Raw genomic sequence first — 26,160 nt, forward strand, 5'->3', positions numbered from 1 at the left:
GGCATATTGATTATTTTGAGTTAAAGTTACTTAAAACACGACTGATGCAAGAGGGACATATTGACCCCTCCTCTCTGTCTCTCTGAAGGTAGGAAATAAACCTCCCATGTGAAATGTGCCCTCGCTGTACCTAGAGGCAAAAAGACATAGGGAATTCAGGGCCTAGAAGCTTGTATTAACAAACCTTGTTACTTCTTTACTAATTTACTACCCAAGCCTAAACTTTGCATAAATTCCTTACTAACTAAGAACCCAAACCTGAGTTTATTTATCCTGTCAAATCCTCACAAATTTATTTTTCTTCATGTAAAAAGATACAAAAACTGCCTGCTTTTGGTCAGTCTCTGAGCATCATTTTATGATCTTCTGTGTGCACAAAATTCAGCTGGTTTTTCTACTGTTATCTGTCGTGTGTAAATTTTATTATTATTCCAGCTATAAGAACTCAGGGGTAGAGGGGGAAATTTCGCCCCCTGTCCCCAACTGTTAGTTGCATGTATTCATTAAATTCACGGATGTACACTATGTTGTTGCTTAAAAACTCCAATGGTGGCAATTTAAAGACTGTTTTGTTGCTAATAATGGCTTAATACCTAAAACTGAACAGAGTTGGTCACAAGGTAAATTAACCAGGGAAATATGCCAATTTGGACTTCATTTCCATCCTATTGAATGACTGCATTCACTCTCTTTAGATTTAAAGCTCTTCATTCTACTGTTCCTCAACACTCTTTATAGAATTCCATCTTGCTTTTCACCTATATTTTAACAGTTTAACATAGATGGCTGGATCAAGTCCATTGTTCCAATTGTATGTAGCTTAAAAAGCTCTGCAGTATTTTACTCTTTCCATTGTATCTGGCTTCTCTGAGTTCTCTGCTCACTACATTTTACTCCTGTTCTCTCTGTTTTCTAAACCCATTTATGCCTATTCTTTCTGAAGACACTTGTTCATCTGAGTGCTCAAATTGACTTCTCATTCTATTTTCTTAACTAAAAATGCACCATTAAGGTTGATTGAAATCATTTAAAGAGCTGCATAAAAAAATGAAAGGCTATAAGAAAGTAGGCTACCAGTGTTTGTAAATACCTGTTTTCAGCTAAATTGGTAGGATGAAATAAGAAATAATTGGAAACTTAAAAACGTTATTGATATATTTTTTACAGATTAGTCTTTTTTGGTTGTTCTTTGAGAAACATACTTGTAAAACATTTGGGGGCAGGGAGGGAAGGGAAGGTGTTATGCTGTAAATAAAGATGAAACAAACAGTCAAAGAGTAGAGCCAAACTACTAAAATTATTTAAAACATTTTAATGTTTTACAGTAAGCAATATGTAAAACATGCAGGTCCATGATTAAAATCTACAGCTTTTAAACCACATGGTCTTAATTTTTTTCTGTTTAAAATACAGATATTGTTGTTTAAAAATAAATGTAATCATAATGGTTTACAAAACTATAAACTGTAAATGATTTATTTAATATCATCACTAACCTTTTTTCCTATTTGTAATGTTTAAAAATGGAACTCTGTTGGTATGAAATACTTTTAAGCATTTGGAAGTTCATTAGAATTATAAAATTAAAAACTAGAAGAAAATGTAGAATACTATTTGTGAAAAATACTTCACATCCATTTTCATTTTATTGTTTGATCAAAATGAAATGAATTTTTAAAAGGTACCAAAATATGTTATCCCAATGGATTTTTATTCAGAGCATATGGAAATAGATACTCTTATTTTTAATGATACAATATAAGGAAAAATATTCTAATTTTAAAATTAGCATTTCAGAATCACCAATATTTTATATGGAAAATGATGTTGACGAATTTGCTTTCTGATTTACCTAAAAGAGCATATAGTTAAGGTAAGGCCTAATAGATTACACATGAATGATAAATAATTTGATTTAAGGTAATTAACACTTTCAAAGCTCCTTCTAAGTTCCTTTGAATGTATTATTCTATTCTTAGGTCACAGAATTTCATGTTTTTGCTATAAAATCATTTATCTATATTTTACTTTAATTATAAGGAAAAATCATCACCAAAACTAAATTTGAGATTAAAAAACACATAAATTGGGCCTGAGAAATGTCTTTTCTGTAGATTACAAAGCAATTTTATTCATAAATTGAAGAAAAAGAGTAATAATATAATTCATATTTTTATGAGATATAGACTTGTAGAAATAAAATATTAGTGATAAAATAACTGTGTACTTTTTGCTGACCTAGTTCTGAAAGGCAACTGCAAACTAAAATTTCAATTTGGTACAGGTTTTTCTTTAAAAATACTTCAATAATGTGGATGTATGTAGAGGGTATTTTGCTAAGTGAAGTAAGTCAGACAAAGACAAATACCATATAATCTCACTTACATGTGGAATCTAAAAAACAAAACAAACAAAACAAAAAACAGATTCATAGATACAAAGAATGGGTGTTTGCTAGAGGGGAGGCAGAGAGGTGTGGAGGGTGAAACAGGTGAAGCAGATTAAGAGGTACAAACCTCTAGTTATAAAATAAATAAGCCAAGGGATGTAATATACAGCATAAGGAATATGGTCAATAATATTGTTAATAACTTTGTATGGGGACAGATGGTTACAAGACTTAGAGTGGCGATCATGTCAAATCACTATGTAGTACATCTAAAACTAACAATATTGTACATCATCTATATTTCAATTTAAAAAAAAGAAAGAAAAAAAATTCAGTAATAGAGGAAAGTACAGAGAGATGAACAAGAGAAGTAGTTAAGCACTTGGAGTTGTCCAAAAGTTCTAAGTTTTATAGCAGAGGAATTTAAAAAAAACAGCCAGTTTCTATACCAAAACAAACTGATAATAGATTCATTGAATAACCAACAGAACTCAAGACGTAAGTGCTTTCTTCTACTCTTATAGAAATATAAATAATTTACTTCTTTTTATGTAACATTTAATTGAAGCTAAGCGCCTATAGCATGACTAACAGTAAGATCTAATGTTTTAAAACATTAAACACTTCTCATAATATAGGATAGCTTATGAATAAATAATGAAATGACACGTTACTTAAACATAAGGACTATTTTAAAACTAGTCATGAGTGCCTGCAAACACACACGCACAGATCCACACTAAATATTCTGTGCAAAAATATGTTCACAACCATAGTTAATTTTGTGTCAGTAGTAGAGAAATCAAGTAAATAATAAAGTTTTAATAAACAGTTATAGTCAATCTTCATAAATAGAAATCAGAAGATCACTTTGACATCATCTATATGCAGTTCAGCAAGGTAGGCTCCTTGTCTATAGTTAAAGTGCCCTAAATTTTAGCTTTCCAGGTTGTTTGTGGAATTCTCCTTTAATTTAAAACAAGTCATACAATTATGCATATGACTGCATGCAAAATAAATTTATCATGACATTTGCTGGGGGGCAAAGAACTAATTTTACTGCAGAAATTATACATTTTCCGTAAGTTGAATACACTGAAAGAGAATGAATAGTTTACAATTTTTACACACATTAGGGCTCGACAACAGCTGATTAAACAGCACATTAGGAATAATTAACTGTCAGTTCATTTGTAGTCATCAAAACAATGAATTTAGAGTTGAAAAAATCTAGGATTTGGTGTGATATCTTTTCCTTTTAAGGCCAGTTTTTTGTGGGTTTTTTTTGTGGTACGCGGACCTCTCACTGTTGTGGTCTCACCCACTGCGGAGCACAGGCTCCGGACGCGCAGGCTCAGCGGCCATGGCTCACAGAGCCAGCCGCTCTGCGGCATGTGGGATCTTCCCGGACCGGGGCACAAACCCGCGTCCCCTGCATCAGCAGGCGGCCTCTCAACCACTGCGCCACCAGGGAAGCACAAGGCCAGGTTTTTAAATCTATAAATTGAGACAGTACATGTCACATCTATTTCATAAGTTTGTTATTAGGATAAACCATGTAAAATATGGACTAGTGGTTTATAGTAATAAGCACTACCTGCTTGTTTTGTTACAATCGGTTGTGAAATGTATTATGAATAATTTAAAATTTCACAGTTGGTGAATGATCTACTTAAAAAAATTTTTAGAGCAGATCTAAAGCAGACCCGTAAAAACATCTCTCATATTCAATTACATTTTCATTTGTTTTGTTGAATAGGAAGGGGATGAAGTTATAGCAACTGCTTTAAGAACTGCAGATAACCAACAGCTTAACCTGTCCAGGAGAGTATGTATCATCATCTGCTTTCATGGCAGGAAAACTTCAGAACTACTGTGCCAAATTATCTTAGTAATCATCCCCCTCATTGCTTTTATATGGAAGTATTGATTGTATATTTATATTTAAAATGTTCTTAAGGTTGGGTCAATGTCTGTTTCTGTACAGCACCTAGCAATGCCTGTATACGTTTATTATTTATTTATTTATTTTTATTATTATTATTATTTTTTGTGGTACGCGGGCCTCCCACTGTTGTGGCCTCTCCCGTTGCGGAGCACAGGCTCCGGACGCGCAGGCTCAGCGGCCATGGCTCACGGGCCCAGCCGCTCCGCGGCATGTGGGATCTTCCCGGACCGGAGCACGAACCCGTGTCCCCTGCATCGGCAGGCGGACTCTCAACCACTGCGCCACCAGGGAAGCTATATACGTTTATTATTCTTCTTAGTGTTTGTTACTATTAAATTATCACAAATTTACTTTCTAGAACAAATTCGAATTAAAATTTTATAATAAAATATCTCAAAATTGAACAATGTGTTCAAAAAAATCAAGTGATATCAAATATATTAGAAATGCATAGAAGAAAATGGAATAGAAGAAAATACATAGAAGAAATGGCTACACGAAAAAAATGTCAAATGTTAAGTGGAATGCTGAATAATAAGTTATGTTTTTCCTGCTTTATACTTTTCTGCTCTTGTAAATTTTTCTCCAGTGAAAACCTGTTACTTTATTTTTCCCATCCAGTTTATTATTTACAAAGACACTTTTTACTATAAAAGTAGCATATATTGAGCATTTCATTTATACATAATCATAAGAGAAAGAAAAAGCAAATGATGTCAAGTTAGTAACAAATAGTGAAGAGCAGGTGCTTATCACAACACTGTAATGAAAACAGTTGTCAGAACTAAAGGGCAACAAAGACATCTTCTGGACATCTTAAGAACTGCATGGTTCCTTTTTAAACAAAGGATCTTATTTCTACCTTAGAGTAATAGTTGTTTAAAAACCACACATTAAGAAGGGTAAAATCAATCTGTATTAGGTTTGAAATTTTAAATATTACATCATTAAATTACAAACATACAGTATTTAAAGAAGACACAAAATTGTTGCATACATATTGGCATTAGTTTCCAAAATATCCTTAAAACTATTTCCAGATAGATTATAAAATACAAATATTTTAGTAAAAATAATTTATTTTCATGTAAGGAACACATAAAATAATATGAAAATTACATGTAGCGTTGAACCACTACTTGAAAAATTTAAACAATACTTCATGAATCTTGGAGCCCATTGATATAAAAATATGATTGGCAATTTAATCATTAATTTAAAGAACTGTGTTTAATAAATAAATTCAAAACCACACTTGATTTATGATTTTTCCTAGTACTATACAATGTAATTGTCAATATTTTAGAAAACTTATTTCCAGTAAAATATAATTGAGTCCAAATTTTAAATGTGTCCACTTATTTTGAACATGTGTTTATTTAGCCTAAAACTTGTTTGTAAAATTATATCACTATGGGCACATTCAATGAATTGTGTATATGAAATACTATTCTTTTATTCTTAGAGCATGAATGGCTGGTTGCACTCATAGCTACCTTCAGGAAGTACTATTGATGCCTATGAGTTCCATCTCTAAACAATTCTTAGGGCGGACTCAGTTTGAGGCTATTTTTTTCAAAATATAGTCCTAAAAAACTAATCTGTAGTTCAACTAGCACAACTCAACTTGCTTTAGTAATAGTTGTGTTTGGTAAGAAATGTGTGCTTTAGCTTTAGGTAAGCCTAAATGAACAGATATTCTACAAATGAAAGTATGCTTATTTCCTAAAATTACCTTTTCTTAGTATCTTTATATGAGAAGCCAAAATGAGATTTTACAACTAAATGCTTCCAATACCCCAGGACTAAACATTTGATTCTTTGAACTTTGTTTTATGCCACTTGTATCTTTTCAATTGTTGTATGATATATTTCATGATTTTTCTAACATAGAAAATCAAATGAATAATTAAGATAACCATAAAGAAAGTTTAAGAAAGATGATATTAAATAAAATTCACCAAGGGTGATAGAGAGTATCTTCATATGGAACAGAAGTGCTTCAGTAACATAAGTAACGTGATTGTCTTATATTTTTTATCACCAACACTGGCTGCTAGTTTTTGCACAACTACTAAACAGAAATAGGTTTCTTGGTATATATTCATTTCTCTTTAGGCAGTTACATTCGATTTGATCTTGGAAAGTGTCTGCCAGGAATTCTGTCAGAAACAAAATATTTATGAGTCAAGTAATGGTGACAATTTCTTAATGGATCAGCTCACTTAAGGTAATTCTGCAGTAAATAATTTTTGTATTTTATATGTGTACAATTTCAAAAAGACAACACAAGAAAGAATAATATCCTATTTTTGGCTATCTATAAATCAGGTCATCATGAGGATAAACCATTGATACCAAAATATGGTATCAGTATATTACACTCACTAAATATATTCTCAGTGGGACACGACTGATTATAGCAGGGAAGTTAGTACAGCAAGAACCAGGCTTAAGCTAGATTTGCTGCTAGGTCACTCTAATAGACGCTGCAGAGATTGGCTACAAAGAAGCTAGAGGACAGGTATTAACTGGAAATCTGGGTGGACAGGTGTTGAGCAGCAGAGTGAATTCTTAATGAGAAGTAGCATGTTCTTAGGCCTTCAGCTGGCCTCTAGGGCTAGGATCCAAATTGGAGGAAGGGCAACTGGGAATTATAAGAAGCTTGAAAAATTTACATAATTCTCAGCCTTTGTGATTTCAGAGTTTAATTTATCTGTTGTTCAAAATATAAGTGAACTGCTTTGCATATTCAGTGATTAGAAGTGACTTGGGAGAGAATACAATTAAAAGTAGTTCCCATAATAGTAGTTCCCAATTAATAGTTTCCTATTTCTATAGATGACAAGCAAATTGGGGAATTTTTTTTTTTTTTTTAATGATGACAAGTGATATTAAAACACAGAAAAGCTTTACCTTCCCTCATCTTGGTTGCTCTGGTATATTTCTGCACTTGGAGATGCCATATTCTGATGTGATAAAAGAGATGGAGAGAGATTTATCCCTCCGAGTTGCTGAAAAGCTATTTCTGCATGGATGCTCTGAGGATTACTTGTTAGAATCCCTGCATTCTTGTCTTTTTTGTCTGAAATTAGGAATTATGAAACAATGAAAAGCATTAATAAATTAATAAGGTTTGGTTGTCCTTCAGTTGACTGTGTGCTATACATATTTCATAACATGAATTAAAATTTTAAAATAAAAATAAAAATTGGACTATATTTCTAGCACTTAATGCTGCTTAAATTTTTCTGAGCTAGTGGATCAGTTTGATACCTTCTTGGTAATTTTTTTTTTTTTTAACATCTTTATTGGGGTATAATTGCTTTACAATGGTGTGTTAGTTTCTGCTTTATAACAAAGTGAATCAGTTATACATATACATATGTTCCCATATCTCTTCCCTCTTGCGTCTCCCTCCCTCCCACGCTCCCGGTAATTTTTAAAAATATAAATATCCAGAGCTGTGTGCTATAATAAATGTATCAATAAAATGACCATACTTTTCAAAACAAAACTTGGGGCAACACAGTCAGAAAATAGGAAAGAAATAGGACTTTTCCAGAAAATCCTAAAAAAGTAGTTGCATAATGAATCTTAAAGATATCTGAGAAGAAACTTATGGAAATGAATCCAGGGTTGAACTAATGCCCCCCCCAAAGATATTGAAGACATTCCTGAAGATGACAGTGATGACACTGTACTATTAAGGAGGCTAATAACAATTTGGTATGTCTAGTTTTACTGATAGTTCTATCTACTGGACAAAAGCATTAAATTTCTCACTATGATTAAAATCTTGAAGCCATAAGTAGGTAGAAGTATGAAAAATAAGTTAAACAAAAAATAACATCTTAGAGTAAATTATGTTGAATTTCTTTTAACTGAGTTTCCTTTAAAAAAATTGCATATTCTTAGTAGGCTTTTAGATCATTTTATTATTATTGTGATGTTCAGTTTTATTGTCTAACAGTAGTCTGAGGCAAAGTGGGATGTTAGAAAGAATGGAAGAGGTGAGCCCTCAGGGAAAGAGTAGCTACCCCCAATTTCACCAAAATGGTAGCCAGTGAAGATCCGGAATTAGAGAAAAGGCATGATCTAAGTCTGAATGAAAATGTATATAATAGAACGAAACATTTCCATGCCTTGTCCTTTTAATATACTCCCTTCCTTTAGAGAGCTACCTCTTGAAACACTTCCCTACTAATAGCTTCATGAATATATAAAATAATATTGTGGTTTCAGGGATGAAGTTTGATCTTCTCTCTGTAAGATACCCTTTGAACCCCAAGAGTCTATTGTTACCAATATTTTTAAACCTCTGATTTCTACTTTTAGCAGGATGTACTACAGGTTTTAGTAGTTGTTTGCTATGAAATACACAAAATGTAATAAAAGCTTTGAAAAGAAATGTCAAGAACAATTGTGCAAGTATCACAAAGTTCAAATTGCAAGCAAATGTGTAGTTACAACATATTAGTAGTTGAGTAGAACCAAAAAATACTATATAGGGCTTCCCTGGTGGCGCAGTGGTTGAGAGTCCGCCTGCCGATGCAGGGGATGCGGGTTCATGCCCCGGTACGGGAAGCTCCCACGTGCTGCGGAGTGGCTAGGCCCGTGAGCCATGGCGGCTGAGCCTGCGCGTCCGGAGCCTGTGCTCCGCAACGGGAGAGGCCCCAACAGTCAGAGGCCCGCGTACCACAAAAATAAAAAATAAAAAAATACTGTAGATTCTTTGAAATCAGAATGGTCACATGAAACTTGAACAAACATTCAATTTTAGGAAATGTAAATGTAAAATATGCAATTTTAAGTAGTATTAGAAATCAAAGTGAGATTTTTGTTTCAAATGAAGTGTTTTTGCTTTTTTACATTCACTCAGAAACTGTCAAAATACCATCAACTTCAGGAGTTAAAGTGAAGTCAGATCCCAAGTAATGGCCAAATCCACCAGGCCGAATTACATTTGTTATCTTTATGGGAGGAGCTTTCACTTGGCCAAACGATCCACCATCCACAGGAGAGTTGGTAACAGGAATAGACTACATAATAAAAGAAAAGTTAAGAATGCCTTATCTCAAAAACTCAGATCAGTAGTCTTAGCCTTACCACAAGCCCCACTTGATAATCACCTTAAAATTTTTTAGGTCAGAAATTATATGCTTCCCTAAACTCAGAGTTTGTATGAGGCAAAAACTGTGAAACAGACAGATTTTTGGGCCCTTAACCCCCCTCAGAACCTTATGTTCTGTTTTTTTCAGACTGCATTGTACTCATTACAACAGTCTAGGGTGATGGCACCTCCCCATTCCAAAGAGTCTTAACAACGTAAGTGTAGAATTAAGAAAATTAAGCCTTTACCCCTTTGTGATATCTTTTCTTTTTTTCTGAACAGGAATTTCTAGATGGTAAGAGTTGTATCTTCCACATCTTTGTGTTCCTCACATTACCTCACCAGGTGTCTTGCAGTTAATTAGTTTTTCAAGAACAAACAAATAAAATGGGGACTAAGAAAAGCATCTTATAACAATCACTTTTAATGAGTGTGCTAACTCTCTAAACAGTGTTTAGATTTTATGTTAGTTGAGAATTAAGAGGCTTTTAAAAGATTTTCAGGAATCAGCAAATGGAGGAGAGAAGTATTTTAGGCTGGAGACTCTTGGTTTCCCTAGAAATTTATGCCTGCTCTGTCTTTAGTAAGACTGACCTTGTTTATACTTTAAAAAATATGAATTCTGAATATATGTTTTAATTTATTTAGAGATACAGCCTTTTGCCATTTGTGTAAAATTACCCATTTCCCTCATATTTCAGTAAACGTAACCGAAATGCAGCTTCGTAATGAGCACTAAGGTATCAGGCCTTTTACTAAAGCTGATCCCAAATTCCCTAATTCCTTCATAGGAGTTTCTTCCCATCATTAAACTAGAATATTGTCAAATTTTCTTCTGAAACAAGAGCACCAAAATGTTCTGGTTTAAAGGACAACTTTAGATTTCATTTATTTCCTCTTTATTTGCTGTTAAAAAGAAAGAACAGCAGCAACTAAAACAAAGAAAAATACATTAGACTGAACTGATGAAACTTGAAAAGTATTCTGTTCTTGTGTCTTCTGAACAGCTAAATGAATAGCTCAATTTTTTTCTGGCCAGGAAAATAAAAATTATTATTGCATCTTAAAATAGATTTCTCTGAAATAAAGACTTCAAATACCCCCTTTATTTTACTAACCATATATAGATGAATTCTTTAAAACCCAATTTTTAAATAAAGTATTTACATATAGAGTAAATGGAAAGGTAATTAAATTCTTATGTACGGCACCGATTTGAATGGCAAGAATAGGTATCTAGAATCACTGAAGACGACATGGTAGTACAGAATTGGAAAAATCTTAGTTCACTATATGAGAAATAGAAAAGAATAGCCAACAAGCAAAACCTTTAGTGAAATAATCATCCATCATTGACTACAATTTGAGTTTATGTATTTTTTTTGCTATATGAAACGAATTAAAAAATATGTATGGAAATTGGGATCTTTAAAGTTACTCTAAGTGATTTCTTTATATGGAATTTAGTGAGTATTTATGAAGTTATATGGAATTTTTAAAACGTAGCCAACATTACCTTAAAATAGAATTTATCAAATGTTACAATTTGTATAGGTCTCTCACTGGAGGCCTCACATTTGTGGTATGATAGACAGAATAATGCCGCCCCCCAAGATGTCCACATCCTAATCTCTAAAACCTGTGAATGCTTTACGTGGCAAAAAAGGACTTTACAGGCATAATTAAATTAAGGATTTTGAGATGGGGAGAATATCCTGGATTATCTAGGTGGGCCCAATACAATCACAAGGGTCCTTATAAGAGGGAGGCAGGGAGGGTCAGTGTGAGAGAAGATGTAATGATGGAAGCAGAGGTCAAAGTGATGCCATTGCTGGAAGAGGGCCATGAGCCAAGGAATGCAGATAGCCTCTAGAAGTTTGAAAGGCAAAGAACAAATTCTCTCCTAGAAGGTATGCAGCCCTGCCGATACTTGTGATTTTAGCTCTGTAAGACTGATTTTTTGGACTTACGACCTCCAGAATTGTAAGATAATAAATTTGTGTTGTTTCAAGACACCAAATTTGAGGTAATTTGTTACAACAGCAATAAGAGACTAAAGTTTCCTTTAGTTTTCCACTTCTGGAAGCAAGAAGTGACTTGCTCATGGAATATAAGAGAGAAAGGGAAAGGAGGCATAAATCATTGAACTAACTTTTAATTATTCCCTTTTTAAAGACTAGAGACTGTGACAATAATTAGGTAGATGACATTAGATGGTGCTGTCTCTTAGTTATACAGATTAGTAGCTAAGCTTTTTTTCACAAAGCATAGTTTTTAGAAAAACATTTGTAAATATAACCCATAAATGAACCGATTTCCTCTGCCTAATCTAGATAATCTTTTTTTTTTTTTTTAGATAATCTTTATTAACATTGTACAGCTCTAAGTTTCACAGGTCTCTATAGCTATTTTGACCCATAATAGAATCCCCTTGGTTAATTTTAAAAAGTCAGGGAATAATAAGAATTAGATCTATAATTCTTTTTATAATTCTTAAAAAAAATTTTAAAACATAAAAGTACATGTGCCCACACATCTTTTGATGAAGGGTCAAGGCCTTTTCTTTAAGAAAGAGTCCCTTGACTGGTATTTTATCTGATTGATAAATCCACCCTTAAGGGTTTTACCTACAATTTCCAGTTTTGGTTTCGTTAAAGTAGCAAGACTTCAACAACATGTGGAGAAAATTTGAATACAAGAAACTGTCTAGATTTAAAGAAATTTTCCCACATATTAGTCTGAATTTTTATAATTTTCTTCCTTATTTTGCAGGTTTTTTTCCTCCCAACCTAATTTGATATTATTTGTGTATGTGTAATCAATTATTTGTGATTTGTGTAATTGACCTTTTTCCAGACTTTACAGAGAATCCCATTTGGCTTTCATAGAAACATAGAAATAATAATTTAAAATTTGTACTTGTGTATCTTTTTATTTAAAATAAAAGTTATAAGTTTTTGAAAAAACACAGCCGACTCAATAAATATGTGAATCAATTGCTGAAGGCAGAAGTGAGCTTAGAGAGTAGCCTACTAGTATCAAACGTTCAATGTGCTCTGGGAACTCGTTAGTTTGTTTTACAAAGGGAGTGGAGAGTGTTGGGTAAGCCAGTGAGATAAATGAAAGCATCTACAGTAGTCTTATCGCTTTCCTCTTCAACTCAACTTTTAAAAGTAATCTTTGTTCACTGACTAACGCCCTTGCTCTCTTGCTTTCACTGACAGTAGAGGTTCATTTACACTCTCACTGCCCCACCTTAGTCCAGGTTTTCATAATCTCTCTTGGATTATTCTAAAAGCCTCTTAGCTGGTTTCTCTGCCTCCAGCTCCTTCTTCCTTAAACCTTGCAAAGGCACAGCTCTAATAGTGTTACTTCTTTGTTCAAAAACCATAGCTTTTCTGTGTTAAATTTAGTCTTTTAAGATAGTTATGAAAAATCCTGGTGGTCAATGATAGAATTTCCAAATTATATGCTTTTGTGGCTTCTCTCTCTAACCTCTTCCCTGTCATGCTCAGATACCCTACTAGGGTTCATAGGCAAAAGGCCCAATTATTCTGCCAATATACAAGGAAAGAGGCACACACCTCCCTTGTTAGATGAACTACACAGTCCAGAGAGTTTGAGGTCATTATTCCTTCCTTCCCTTTCTATCTCCTAAGTGGAGAGAGTTTTATTGTTAGTCACTGTTTATAAGAGTGATACGTTACAGTTTCTTACCTTCTAGCATTATCTGACATATGGAACAAGAGGCACAGTTTAAAATAATTTGCTTTATGTCAAAGTATGTTTTTTGAATAAGGAGCTTTCCTAGCTTCTATGTGTATATGCTCTATTCACCAGATCAAGCTGCTTTTGACAGTAATCACCAAATACATACTAAAATTATCTAGAAAAACATCATACATCAGGTTTAAACATTACGTAAAAACTCATGACAGAATGTTCATCTACTAATAATTTATGTATTTTAAAAGAAAAAGTGTAAATAATAGAATTATTACCAAATTTTTCTTTGCTTGTGGTTCAGAGAAGTGAAATTCAGCTTTTGCCCTATCATCTGAATTCACAGGGATTCCATCTAACATCTGTAAGTTAGGCAGTCGAAATATAAGCACGTGGCGATGTAGCATTTTTCTACAAATCTGAATAAAGTTAAAAATAACAATTCATTCCTTAAAAAAACTTTTTATTTCAAAGATTAACCTTTATAGAGAAGCACAGACAGCAGAGATCACATGTAACAGCTAATTTGTAGTATTAAATGATATAAATACGAATTCCCTTATTGAAAGATTCCTCAATTCCCTGTTATGCCAAATGAAGATGAGAAGTTTTTTTTTTTTTAAACAAGGCTACCACTTGGAGATTTAATGTCTTTTTAGAGTATATGATATTGTTCATTAACTACAGGCAATCCCAACTCATGAATAGGATTATATTATAAAAGTTCACTTATAAGTAATTAGTTTGAAACTTGTATGATAATTTCCCATAGACACTATGCAGTTTAATTCAATACACATCTATTGAACTATATGATCCATCACTTCATAGTATTAACCTACTATAAAAATACTTGCATAAGTACATAAGAGAGTGTGTAGAAAGTGTTAACATAGTAGGCTTGAGGCTGTTATCTTTAGAAGGATCTGTTTGCAAGGAGCTCTTGACAAGAGTTTGGTACTTGGATTTTGGAAGCTCTCCCACCATTCCTTAACTGATAAGGGTAGTTCACTATGCCTAGACTGCTTATACAAACAATAGGATTCATGTTCAACCTGCTCTCCTTCTGGGAGTCTGGAATTTTGGTATGTGATTGGCACAGGGTACCTACATGACCAGCTTCCAAAAAAACCCTTGAATGCTATTAAGTCTAATGGGATTTCCTGGGCAGAAATATAACACATTTGTTGCTACATTTTTGTTGGTGTGTGAAGAGTGCACACTGTGATCCCCTCATGTGAGGGAAAGAGCATAAGGAAGCCTGCACATGGATTCCTCCAGACTCTGCCCATGTGTTTTTCCTTCATCACTTGGCTGTGTATCCTCATTACGTCACAGTAATAAATCTTAGCCATGAGTATAGCTATATGCTGAGTCCCTTGACTTTTAGCAAATCTCCGAATATAGGGATGATCTGGGGTACTGACAACACAGAAGAAGTATGCAGCACTGTTTGTGATAACAAAAGAAAGAAAGAAAGATTATCATCAGAGGGGAATAAACTATTTTTTAAAAATGTAGTAGATACATATACATTAATGGAGAGGGATCTCTAAGCCGTAAATTGAGTTAAAAAAATGAGCACATTCAAGGCCACAAAGCCAGTTTCATAAAACCAAAGAATGTATAGACTGTCTCTTCTGATTAAAATGTAATAACACTAGAAATAAATAATAACGAGAGAGCTAAAAATACCTAATAGGTTTGAAATTAACACACATAATCCTCAATAATTCACAGATTAAAGAAGAAATCTTTTGTAAAGTAGATTCTAAGATTTTTTTTTTTGATGTGGACCATTTTTTTAAAAGTCTATTGAATTTGTTATAATATTGCTTCTGTTTCATGTTTTGGTTTTGTGGCTGCAAGGCATGTGGGATCCTAGCTCCCTGACCAGGGATCAAATCCACACCCGCTGCATTGGAGGGCAAAATCTTAACCACTGGACCACCAGGGAAGTCCCTGTAAAGTAGATTCTAAGAAATAGCAGGAAAAACACAACATATCAAAACTTTTAGGCTATTGCTAAAGCAGTATTTTGTAACCTAAAATTTATTCATTTAGAAGAAATATTAAAAATTAATGAGCTAGGCATTCTACTCCAGAATATTTTAAAAAAGTAAATTCCAAGAAACTAAAGGTAAAGGGTAGAAATTAATGAACAAAAAAGAAAAATTACACTTGATAAAACCAAAATATGGTTATTTGAAGAGATTAATATGATAGACAAACCTTTAGTAAGACTCATCAAGAATAAAAGAGAAAAAGCAAAAAAACCCAACAAATTTAGATATAAAAAAGGTGACAAAACACAGATATAGTAGAGATTTTTAAAATTCATGAAAGTATTATGATGGAAGTGCATTTAAAATTTAGATAAAAGGACAATTTTATTGAAAAATATAAGTTCTCAATATTGACTTTTGAATAAATAGAAATTGCTTCTTGCCTTTTTGTTAAGAACAAGTGTAGTATCTGTTCTTATCAGTTTAATAGAAAATGGCTAGATAATATATATCAATTAAAGGATTTGAATAAGTAGTTTAAAATCTAACTTCAAAAAATATTAAGTTCACATGGTTTTAGAGACAGGATCTAATTATCCTTCAAGGAACACACAAGTCTTCTTTTATATAAATTAATTCATAGACTAGAAAAAGAGGGAGAACTCCCCAATTAATTTTATGAGGCAAGAACAGCCTTGATGAACTTGAAAAGAATAGTATAATAAAGTAAAATTACAGAATAATTTTACTTATTTCCATAGAGATATGCTACATGAAATTTTAGCAAATTGAATCCAATAAAGTATAAAAGATGACCAAGTAGTATTCATCCCAGGAATTTAAGGATGGTTTAGCACCAGAATCTATTAATATAATTTGCATATTAACAGATTAAAGAGAAATACTATATTTCCAATTAGTTAAAATCCAGTGTCCATTCCTGATAAAAACAAGTAGTAAACTGGAATTAGAAAGGAACTGCCTTAAAATGTTGAAGGTTATCTACCCATAACCTACAGCAAACATATTTAATAGTGACAATTTAGAAGCATTCTTTTGAGGTCAGTAACTATCAGTGTGTCTATTCAGCACTGTACTAGAAGTCCTAGTCAGCACACTGACAGAAGTAAAGGAAATAAAACCATAAGGATTGGAAAGAAAGAGTCATTATTTGTAGATACTATGATTGTCTACAGAGAAAATCCAACAAAATTTACAATCCATTAGAATTTAAAAGAGAGTTCAGCAAGCTTCCTGGATAAAGAGTAATATGCAAAAATCAGAATTTCTATACTTTAGCAACAAACAACTAGAAAAATATAAAAAGATATTGTTTAAAACAGCTATTAAAACAACAGAATAGGGCTTCCCTGGTGGCACAGTGGTTGAGAATCTGCCTGCCGATGCAGGGGACACGGGTTCGTGCCCCGGTCCAGGAAGATCCCACATGCCGCGGAGCGGCTAGGCCCATAAGCCATGGCCGCTGAGCCTGTGCGTCCAGAGCCTGTACTCCGCAATGGGAGAGGCCACAACAGTGAGAGGCCCGCGTACCGCAAAAACAAAACAAAACAAAACAAAACAAAAAACAACAGAATAAATCTAACGAAAGATGATTAAAACCTTTAGGAGAAAATCACAAACCTTTATTGAAGGACATAAAATAAACACAGCGATATTTGTGTTTGTGAAAGAGAAGGCTCAATGCTATAAATATTACGGGAGACTGCTTATTGTATTTCTTTCTTGGTGGAAATAGCTCTATGATGTGGCACTACTGGCTCTCTCAGTCCCTTCACTCCTTCACTCGGGGAAGGAGAGCGACTTAACTGATAAATCTGGGAAGATTTTTTTTAAAATATATTTATTTATTTATGTTGTTGTGGGTTTGTTTTGTTTTGTTTTGTTTTTGCGGTACGCGGGCCTCTCCCTGTGTGGCCTCTCCCGTTGCAGAGCAACAGGCTCCGGACGCGCAGGCTCAGCGGCCATGGCTCACGGGCACAGCCGCTCCACGGCATGTGGGATCTTCCCAGACCGGGGCACGAACCCGTGTCCCCTGCATCGGCAGGCGGACTCTCAACCACTGCACCACTAGGGAAGCCCTATTTATTTTATTTATTTTTGGCTGCATTGGGTCTTTGCTGCTGCACACGGGCTTTCTCTAGTTGTGGCGAGCGGGGGCTACCCTTCGTTGCAGTGCGCAGGCTTCTCATTGCAGTGGCTTCTCTTGTTGTGGAGCACAGGCTCTAGGTGCGTGGGCTTCAGTAGTTGTGGTACATGGGCTTAGTTGCTCTGCGGCATGTGGGATCTTCCTGGACCAGGGCTCGAACCCGTGTCCCCTGCATTGGCAGGTAGATTCTTAACCACTGCGCCACCAGGGAAGTCCCAATCTGGGAAGATTAAACTGGGTATGTTTAGCTCCTGTCTTTCCTCTTGAGAAGGAGCTTATTGCTGGGAGAATGCCTTCTGCTCCTCCAGGAGAAGCTCTCCTCCCATGTGGAAAGGCCTCAGTGAAGTATTTCCTGCTACTGGGTCATCGTGACTTACTTTTGGCATCTGTTAGCAGGCCCATTTGGCTTTCTCACTAAGCTAAGCAAAATATTCTCAGCTCTCTATCTGCCACTGTCATATTTCTCAATTCGTTCAAATGTTAGGTGAGTAAGGATGCTACTTATTTGATCCCTTCAAAGACTCCAACGGGAAAGGTGGCAAATTTTTCCCAAAATTAATATATAAATTCAGTGCAATTCCAATTAAAATATCAACAAGATTCTCATATAACTTGAGAAGCTGTTTACTGAAACTCATAGGAAGTGTAAAGGGCCAGGGATAGCCAAGACAGTGAAGAAAAAAAAAGAGAAGGTGGAAGACAAGGAAAATTAGAGGTGCTTACTCTACTGGACATCAAGACTTAATGTAAAACTTTAGTGATTAACACAGTGTAATGTTATAGGGATTGACAAATAGGCCAATGAATACAAAGTAGAACCAAGAAGTAGACCCTCTTGTATATGACAATGACAGTTTATATTGTAATCAGTTGGAAGAAGACGCTAGTCAATAAATTGTGCTTGGATAACTGTTTATGCATATGGAAACAGATAAAATTAAATCTTTTCTCACATTATATAAAAATAAGTTATATACAACTATAAATTATATTTAAAATAAATTAACTAATAAATTAGAAAAATAACACACTCACTGGATTGCCATAAACTGTAAGCTCTCTGAGGGAAGAGATACCATCAAGTTTTTCCAGTTCTGCCATATCCTATTAAAAAATTAAGCAGTAAGTTATTATTTGGTTAGACCCAACATCTTTAAATATATGCTGATTTGAAGTAATTATATGTAAGTGTTGGATTGCAACGAGTTCATGATTGAATCTTCTGAAGTGAGCTTGATTGACAATATTCTGTATTGTTGATTAAAGACAGATCTGTGTACTATTGATTCCAAATACATGACTGGGTAAAGATGACAAGCTAACATGGGAAACAGGCCATACAGCAGCGCTTACTAGGAAAGACCATATTTTTTTTCAGAAGACTTATGATCTATTCTAAAACTCAGATTATATTTGGTTAATTCCCAAGAGGATTGACCTAGATGTGTAGAAAAGGAGGTGAATCTAGTCTAAACAATTTCAAAGGTGCATATCAAACACAACCTTAACCATGAAGGAGCATGTCATATTGAATGGACTTAATACTGATATATTTGATGGTAATGTATATAGTTGAAAAACTATTTCTCTAGTTGAATGACTTGCCTTTGCTACTGGATGGGATTATTTATTATTATCTATTTAACATTGGTGAAAGTTTGCAAATACATTTTAGTTTCTGCAAAGTTATTTCTAAAATGCTATTGCTGACAAAATTTAGGCAACAAGATCAGCTTCAGGTTGTTGCTAGTTCATAGTAATAAAACAAAGTTATTGATATGCTCCTCTTCTTATTTGGGATGACTAGTGGGTTTAGCCAATTCATCTAGTAACTATAAAAATATTTAGACCTATTTTAGATCACTTGGAAGTGGAATTTGAGAAGCCACAGGAATGCCCCAGACCCTGTGTATCCTTGAAATTATTAGTAAGGCTTGATACTGGGTAAGGTCTCAGATTCAAGTAAGTCTGATTTGACATATTCTTTGTGTTAGCTCAGTTGCTATCACTGGAAAGAGTTCCTATAGGATAGCAATTATCCTAATTTAGATTTCTTCTGGATAAAGCTTTGGAAGAACCATTGCCAGTTTTGGCAGGCTTTTTCTCAGATGAATGTTGTTTGACCCTTGATGTGTGAGTTGTATGTAATTTTCTCTGTATATGTATTTACTAGTTGCTGTGTAGAAAGGGGCACTGATCATGATTTCCTTGTAGCCTTGAACAGGCTTTTATATCACTCCAGAAAAGGCTTCCTGAACTCCAGCAAGAAGAGCCACTAACAAGTATTGATCATGTATCTACTATGTACCAGATGCTTTTCTATATACTAATACAAATGTGGGCAAGAAAGACATGGTCCCTGCCCTTGCAGGGCAGTATACAGTTCAGTTTGTCTTCAAGATTGTCTTAGAGGTATGGGCAGAAATATCAAAATTGGCAAAAGGAGGGCTAACTGATCATCAGCAAAACACTGAGAGAAATGTTAGGAGAAATACCTTCAACCCTCTTATCTGCATACTATCTCAGAAGAGAGTTTGGGCAGGCTCAGTTGGGGCAGTGGCCTAATGGAAACAGGCTGAATTATGAGCAGGTGAAACAAATGCAGGATGCTAGCTTAGGAAGCCTTGAGTGGGGAAAGATGGATTATTAAAGCCAAGTCGAAGTCCATTATCAGGAGTTGATTCAAATGTCAGGTAGAACAAGTATGTATGTTAAGTTTAAAGGGGCAGAGGGAGTCTAGGATTGAGATGCACAAATAGCTTGGACCAAGAGAAGTCAGGAACAAAAAATATCTCTTAGAGGATCTGCAGGTAGATGCATGTGGGTTGGTTGGGTTTATAAGTCTAGCAGCAAGGTGAGCATTTCTGCATCCCAGAGTATTTACATGTCATATAAATGATAAATAACACACTAGCAAAATTTTCATTGGTGTGCTTGGAAGCTTTATATTCAAAGGAGTTAAGTCTTTTAAATCTCATAAATAATGTTACCTGGATTTTATTATATCCTAGGAAGAGTTTCTCTAGTTTTACCAAAGGTTGTAATTTGCTCAGCTCTCGTAGTCTGTTTTCCTCTAGGTGAAGTGCCAACAGAGAGCTTGGTTTGGCAAAGGCACTATCATTAAAGGCTCTGATGCGGTTATGGTCCACTACCAATTCCTGAAGGAATTCTAAGTTGTCAAGCCCTTCAACTTGACTGATTTCATTCCCTGAAAAAGATAATTCATGATATGTTAAGTGAGCCCAAACTGAATAAAAGTTATCTATCTTCATTTAAATATTTTTTTATCAAATGATTCTTTAAGAAGTGAAGTATTAAAAAGAACATATTTCCAAGGAGAAACAGAAATGTAATTTATAGGAAGGTAGCATCATCATCAAATAATATTTGGCAAAATTTTTCCTTTAAGATATGATGCACAAAATGTACTGAATTGACCCAATCTGTCTGTTCAACAGTTAAGTGCTAAAATAGTTGATACTGATAAAAGTAGATGTATAAAAGTGCTGCAGAAGATATGCTTCCTAGCTCATACAGCTCAATAACAAAAAAACAACCTAATCAAAAAATGGGCAGAGGACCTAAATAGACATTTCTCCAAAGAAGACATACAGATGGCTGAAGTATATGAAAAGATGCTCAACATTGCTAATTATTAGAGAAATGCAAATCAAAACTACAATGAGGTACCACCTCACACTGGTCAGAATGGCCGTCATTAAAAAGTCTATAGACACTTAGGTTGCTTCCATGTCCTGGCTATTGTAAATAGTGCTGCAATGAACATTGTGGTACATGACTCTTTTTGAGTTATGGTTTTCTCAGGGTATATGCCCAGTAGTGGGACTGCTGGGTCATATGGTAGTTCTATTTTTAGTTTTTCAAGGAATCTCCATACTGTTCTCCATAGTGGCTGTATCAATTTACATTCCCATCAGATGAATGGATAAAGAAGATGTGGCACCTATGTACAATGGAATATTAGCCATAAAAAGAAACGAAACTGAGTTATTTGTAGTGTGGTGGATGGACCTAGAATCTGTCATACAGAGTGAAGTAAGTCAGAAAGAGAAAAACAAATACCGTACGCTCACACATATATATGGAATCTAAATTTTAAAAAAATGGTTCTGAAGAACCTAGGGGCAGGACAGGAATAAAGACGCAGACGTAAAGAGTGGACTTAACGACTTGGGGAGGGGAAAGGGTAAGCTGGGATGAAGTGAGAGAGTGGCATGGACATATATACACTACCAAATGTAAAATAGATAGCTAGTGGGAAGCAGCCGCATAGCACAGGGAGATCAGCTTGGTGCTTTGTGACCATCTAGGGGGGTGGGATGCTGGAGAGGTTGTGGAGAAAAGGGAACCCTCCTACACTGTTGGTGGGAATGTAAATTGGTGCAGCCACTATGCAAAACAATATGGAGGTGGCTGAAAAAACTAAAAATAGAGTTGCCATATGATCCAGCAATTCAAAAAGATGCATGCACCCCAATGTTCACTGCAGCACTATTTACAATATCCAAGACATGGAAGCAACCTAAATATCCATCAACAGATAAATGGATAAAGAAGATATGGTACATAGATACAATGGAATGTTACTCAGCCATAAAAAAGAATGAGATAATGCCATTTGCAGCTACACGTATGGACCTAGAGATTATCATACTAACCGAATTAAGTCAGAAAGAGAAAGACAAATACCATATGATATCACTTCAATGTGGAATCTAAAATATGACACAAATGAACCCATCCACAAAACAGAAACAGACTTACAGACAGAGAACAGACTTGTGGTTGCCAAGAGGGAGAGGTGGTGGGGGAAATATGTACTGGAGTTTGGGACTAGCAGATGCAAACTATTATATATAGAATGGATAAACAACAAGAGCCTACTGTGTAGCACAGGGAACTATATTCAATATCCTATAATAAGTCATAATGGAAAAGAATATGAAAAAGACTATATATATGTATAACTGAATCACTTTGATGTACACCAGAAACTAACACAGCATTGTAAATCAACTATAATTTAATTTTAAAAACAAACAAAAACAACTTAAAAAGAAAGACCAAAATGCACCAGGAAGTAGTTAGAAAAGCAAAAAAAAAAGATACACTTCCTGAGTATACTGGGTTATTCTAATTATTATTCTAATAGGTATTCAAATAGGTATATCTAATTATTAAAATAAACTAATTTGTTGTAATGTTAGGTTGGAAGAATATACCTTAATTATGCTGTTCTTTCTTTCTCAACATATTTTTGCACTGCAACTACATTAAAAAATTAAGAATTTATTACGTTAATTAAAACCTCAATCCTTTCATTATAACCTATGATTTCTCTCAGCTGTAGCAATCAATAGTTTTATAAGTATGAATGATAACTTATATAAGAAGAGAAACTTTGAGTTGACCAAATGCTTTTATGTGTGTTTTCTATTCGATTCTTAAAATAGGACAGGGAAAATTTTATCCTTTTTTCTTTTTTTTTTGCTGTATTCGGGCCTCTCACTGTTGTGGCCTCTCCTGTTGCGGAGCACAGGCTCCGGACGCACAGGCTCAGCGGCCATGGCTTATGGGCCTAGCCGCTCCGCGGCATGTGGGATCTTCCCGGACCGGGGCACGAACCCGTGTCCCCTAGCATCGGCAGGCGGACTCTCAACCACTGCGCCACCAGGGAAGCCTATCCTTTTTTAGTGATCAGAAAACTGAGGGTCAGAGAAACTGTCTTGCTCAATGACATAAAAGTGGCAACACCAGGCCTACCCTAGACCTTTTACAATGCTGCTTCTGTGCCATTCTTTCATCCACTATTTATCCTCTTTGTTACTGGACTGAATTGTGTCCCCCCCCAATTAATATGTGGAAGTCTTAACCCCTAGCCCCTCAGAACATGGCTGTATTTCGGTCTTTAAAGAGGTAACTAACGTTAAATGAGGTCATTGGATGATCACTAATCCAATATCACTGGTGTCCTTATGTGAAGAGGAGATTAGGACACAGAGGGAAGACCATGTGAAGACACAGAATACAATTATAAGCCAAGAAGAGAGGCCCTCAGAAGTGACCAACCCTGCTGATATCTTGATCTTGGACTTCTGGCCTCCAGAACTGTGAGGAAATAAATTTTTGTTTAAGCCACCCAGGCTGTGGTACTTTGTTATGGCAGTCCTAGCAAACTAATATACTACTGAACATGTGATCCTACTTTCTTGGAATTCTTCTCTTTGTAATTTAACATATTTAGTCGAACTTAAGATGCCAACGATTGTTAAGATAGGTCAATATTTTATGTATACTAAGGAAAAAAAACATGGCTAGGTAAACTATGTTATGCCATCAATTAAGATACAACCTGATTTCAAGACATGTTAAAATATAAAAAGTGGGTGTCTCATAATTGATGAAATATGAGAAAGTTACCTTATTTTGTTTTATTCCTTAGAGAAACTGATAACATCATAACCTTCAATAAAATTGCTCACGGAATTAAATCACAGACTTTGAAACATTACCACTGCCTTACTTAAGAATGAAAAAAAGACTATTCAAGTCAGACTGAGAAAAATGACTCAGTTGTGTTAATATATTACTTTCATGAAATCATGTATTTGGACGGTCACTTTTAATAAAGTCCAGTGTTATAAAAATCACGTGACATAGCTTTAAGTGCTGAATAATGTCTACAGTAGCATATTTTTGGCTATTTTTCATTTTAGAATGTTCACTAAACATATTTAAGAAAGAAAACTCCAAAACAACAGTGCTAAATGTGATTTCAGGGATCTTATATTTAACTAGTAGAATTTGCCATTGTTAGAAAACTCTCACTTATTTACTTCTAAATTAAAAAAATATTTTTACTTATGAGATATTATTTATTTCCCTTCTTAACAGTTCATTTTTCTTTAATATCTTTATTGGAGTATAAGTTGCTGCTGTACAACAAAGTGAATCAGATATATATATACATATATCCCCATATCCCCTCCCTCTTGCACCTCCCTCCCACCCTCTAGGTGGTCACAAAGCACCAAGCTGATCACCCTGTGCGATGCAGCTGCTTCCCACTAGCTAGTTATTTTACATTTGGTAGTGTATGGACATCATCAAAAAATCTACAGTATAGGCTGAAGTCAGGGAGCTCCACTAGCCCAGAGATAAACCCATGCACATATGGTCACCTTATCTTTGAAAAAGGAGGCAAGAATAAAGAATGGAGAAAAAACAGCCTGTTCAGTAAGTGGTGCTGGGAAAACTGGACAGCTATAAGTAAAAGAATGAAATTAGAACACTTCCTAACACCATACACAAAAATAAAATCAAAATGGATTAGAGACCTAAATGTAAGGCTAGACACTAGCTAGTTATTTTACATTTGGTAGTGTATGGACATCATCAAAAAATCTACAGTATAGGCTGAAGTCAGGGAGCTCCATTTTTCTTTTTCAAGATTGCTTTGGCTATTTGGGGTCTTTCCACACAAATTGTGAAATTTTTTGTTCTAGTACTGTGAAAAATGCCCTTGGTAGTTTGATAGGGATTGCAATGAATCTGTAAATAGCTTTGGGTAGTATAGTCATTTTCACAATGTTGATTCTTCCAATTCAAAACATGGTATATCTCTCCACCTGTTGGTATCATCTTTAATACCTTTCATCAGTGTCTTATACTTTTCTGCATACAGGTCTTTTGTCTCCTTAGGTAGGTTTATTCCTAGGCATTTTATTCTTTTTGTTGCAGTGGTAAATGGGAGTGTTTCCTTAATTTCTCTTTCATATTTTTCAACATTAGTGTATAGGAATGCAAGAGATTTCTGTGCATTAATTTTGTATCCTGCTACTTAACCAGATTCACTGATTAGCTTTACTAGTTTTCTGGTAGCATCTTTAGGATTCTCTCTGTAAAGTATCATGTCATCTGCAAACAGTGACAGCTTTACTTCTTCTTCTCTGATTTGGATTCCTTTTATTTCTTTTTATTCTCTGATTGCTGTAGCTAAAACTTCCAAAACTATGTTGAATAATAGTGGTGAGAGTGGGATCCTTGTCTTATTCCTGATTTTAGAGGAAATGGTTTCAGTTTTTCACCATTGATGATGATGTTGGCTGTGGGTTTATCATATATGGCCTTTATTATGTTGAGGTAAGTTCCCTCTATGCCTGCTTTCTGGAGAGTTTTTATCATAAATGGGTGTTGAATTTTGTTGAAAGCTTTTTCTACAGCTATGGAGATGATCATATGGTTTTTATCCTTCAGTTTGTTAATATGGGGTATCACATTGATTGATTTGCGTATATTGAAGAATCCTTGCATCCCTGGGATACACCCCCACTTGATCATGGTGTATGATCCTTTTAATGTGCTGTTGGATTCTGTTTGCTAGTATTTTGTTGAGGATTTTTGCATCTATGTTCATGAGTGATATTGGTCTTTAGTTTTCTTTTTTGTGCCATCTTTGTCTGATTTTGGCATCAGGGTGATGGTGACCTTGTAGAATGAGTTTGGGAGCATTCCTCCCTCTGCTATATTTTGGAAGAGTTTGAGAAGGATAGGTGTTAGCTCTTCTCTAAATGTTTGATAGAATTCACCTGTGAAGCAGTCTGGTCCTGGGCTTTATGTTTGTTGGAAGATTTTTAATCACAGTTTCAATTTCAGTGCTTGTGGTTGGTCTGCTTATATTTTCTATTTCTTCCTGGTTCAGTCTCAGAAGGTTGTGCTTTTCTAAGAATTTGTCCCTTTCTTCCAGGTTGTCCATTTTTTTGGCATACAGTTCCGTGTAGTAATCCCTCATGA

The 26,160-nt window shown here is 34.8% G+C and overlaps 2 protein-coding genes and 1 pseudogene across 3 annotated transcripts in view; 2 read left to right on the forward strand and 1 right to left on the reverse strand.

Annotated features, from left to right (window-relative positions):
- RTN1 (reticulon 1) overlaps positions 1 to 26,160 on the forward strand; it is a 411,168-nt gene that overhangs the window by 26,478 nt on the left and 358,530 nt on the right. The window lies entirely within an intron of this gene.
- The window catches only part of LRRC9 (leucine rich repeat containing 9), a 112,223-nt gene continuing 87,417 nt past the window's right edge, over positions 1,355 to 26,160 (reverse strand). The window contains exons 28-33 of the mRNA XM_067734490.1: positions 20,337 to 20,554; positions 18,382 to 18,450; positions 13,452 to 13,592; positions 9,235 to 9,379; positions 7,254 to 7,422; positions 1,355 to 6,499 (exon numbers count right to left, since the gene is read on the reverse strand). Of these exons, the coding sequence (XP_067590591.1) occupies positions 6,460 to 6,499; positions 7,254 to 7,422; positions 9,235 to 9,379; positions 13,452 to 13,592; positions 18,382 to 18,450; positions 20,337 to 20,554 (782 nt within the window). The 3' untranslated portion in view covers positions 1,355 to 6,459. The remainder of the gene's footprint in view (positions 6,500 to 7,253; positions 7,423 to 9,234; positions 9,380 to 13,451; positions 13,593 to 18,381; positions 18,451 to 20,336; positions 20,555 to 26,160) is intronic.
- Positions 15,611 to 15,708, forward strand: LOC137207546 (U2 spliceosomal RNA; annotated as a pseudogene).

This window comes from Pseudorca crassidens, chromosome 1, assembly GCF_039906515.1.
Source record: "Pseudorca crassidens isolate mPseCra1 chromosome 1, mPseCra1.hap1, whole genome shotgun sequence".
In the NCBI taxonomy this organism is placed as follows: Eukaryota; Metazoa; Chordata; class Mammalia; order Artiodactyla; family Delphinidae; genus Pseudorca; species Pseudorca crassidens.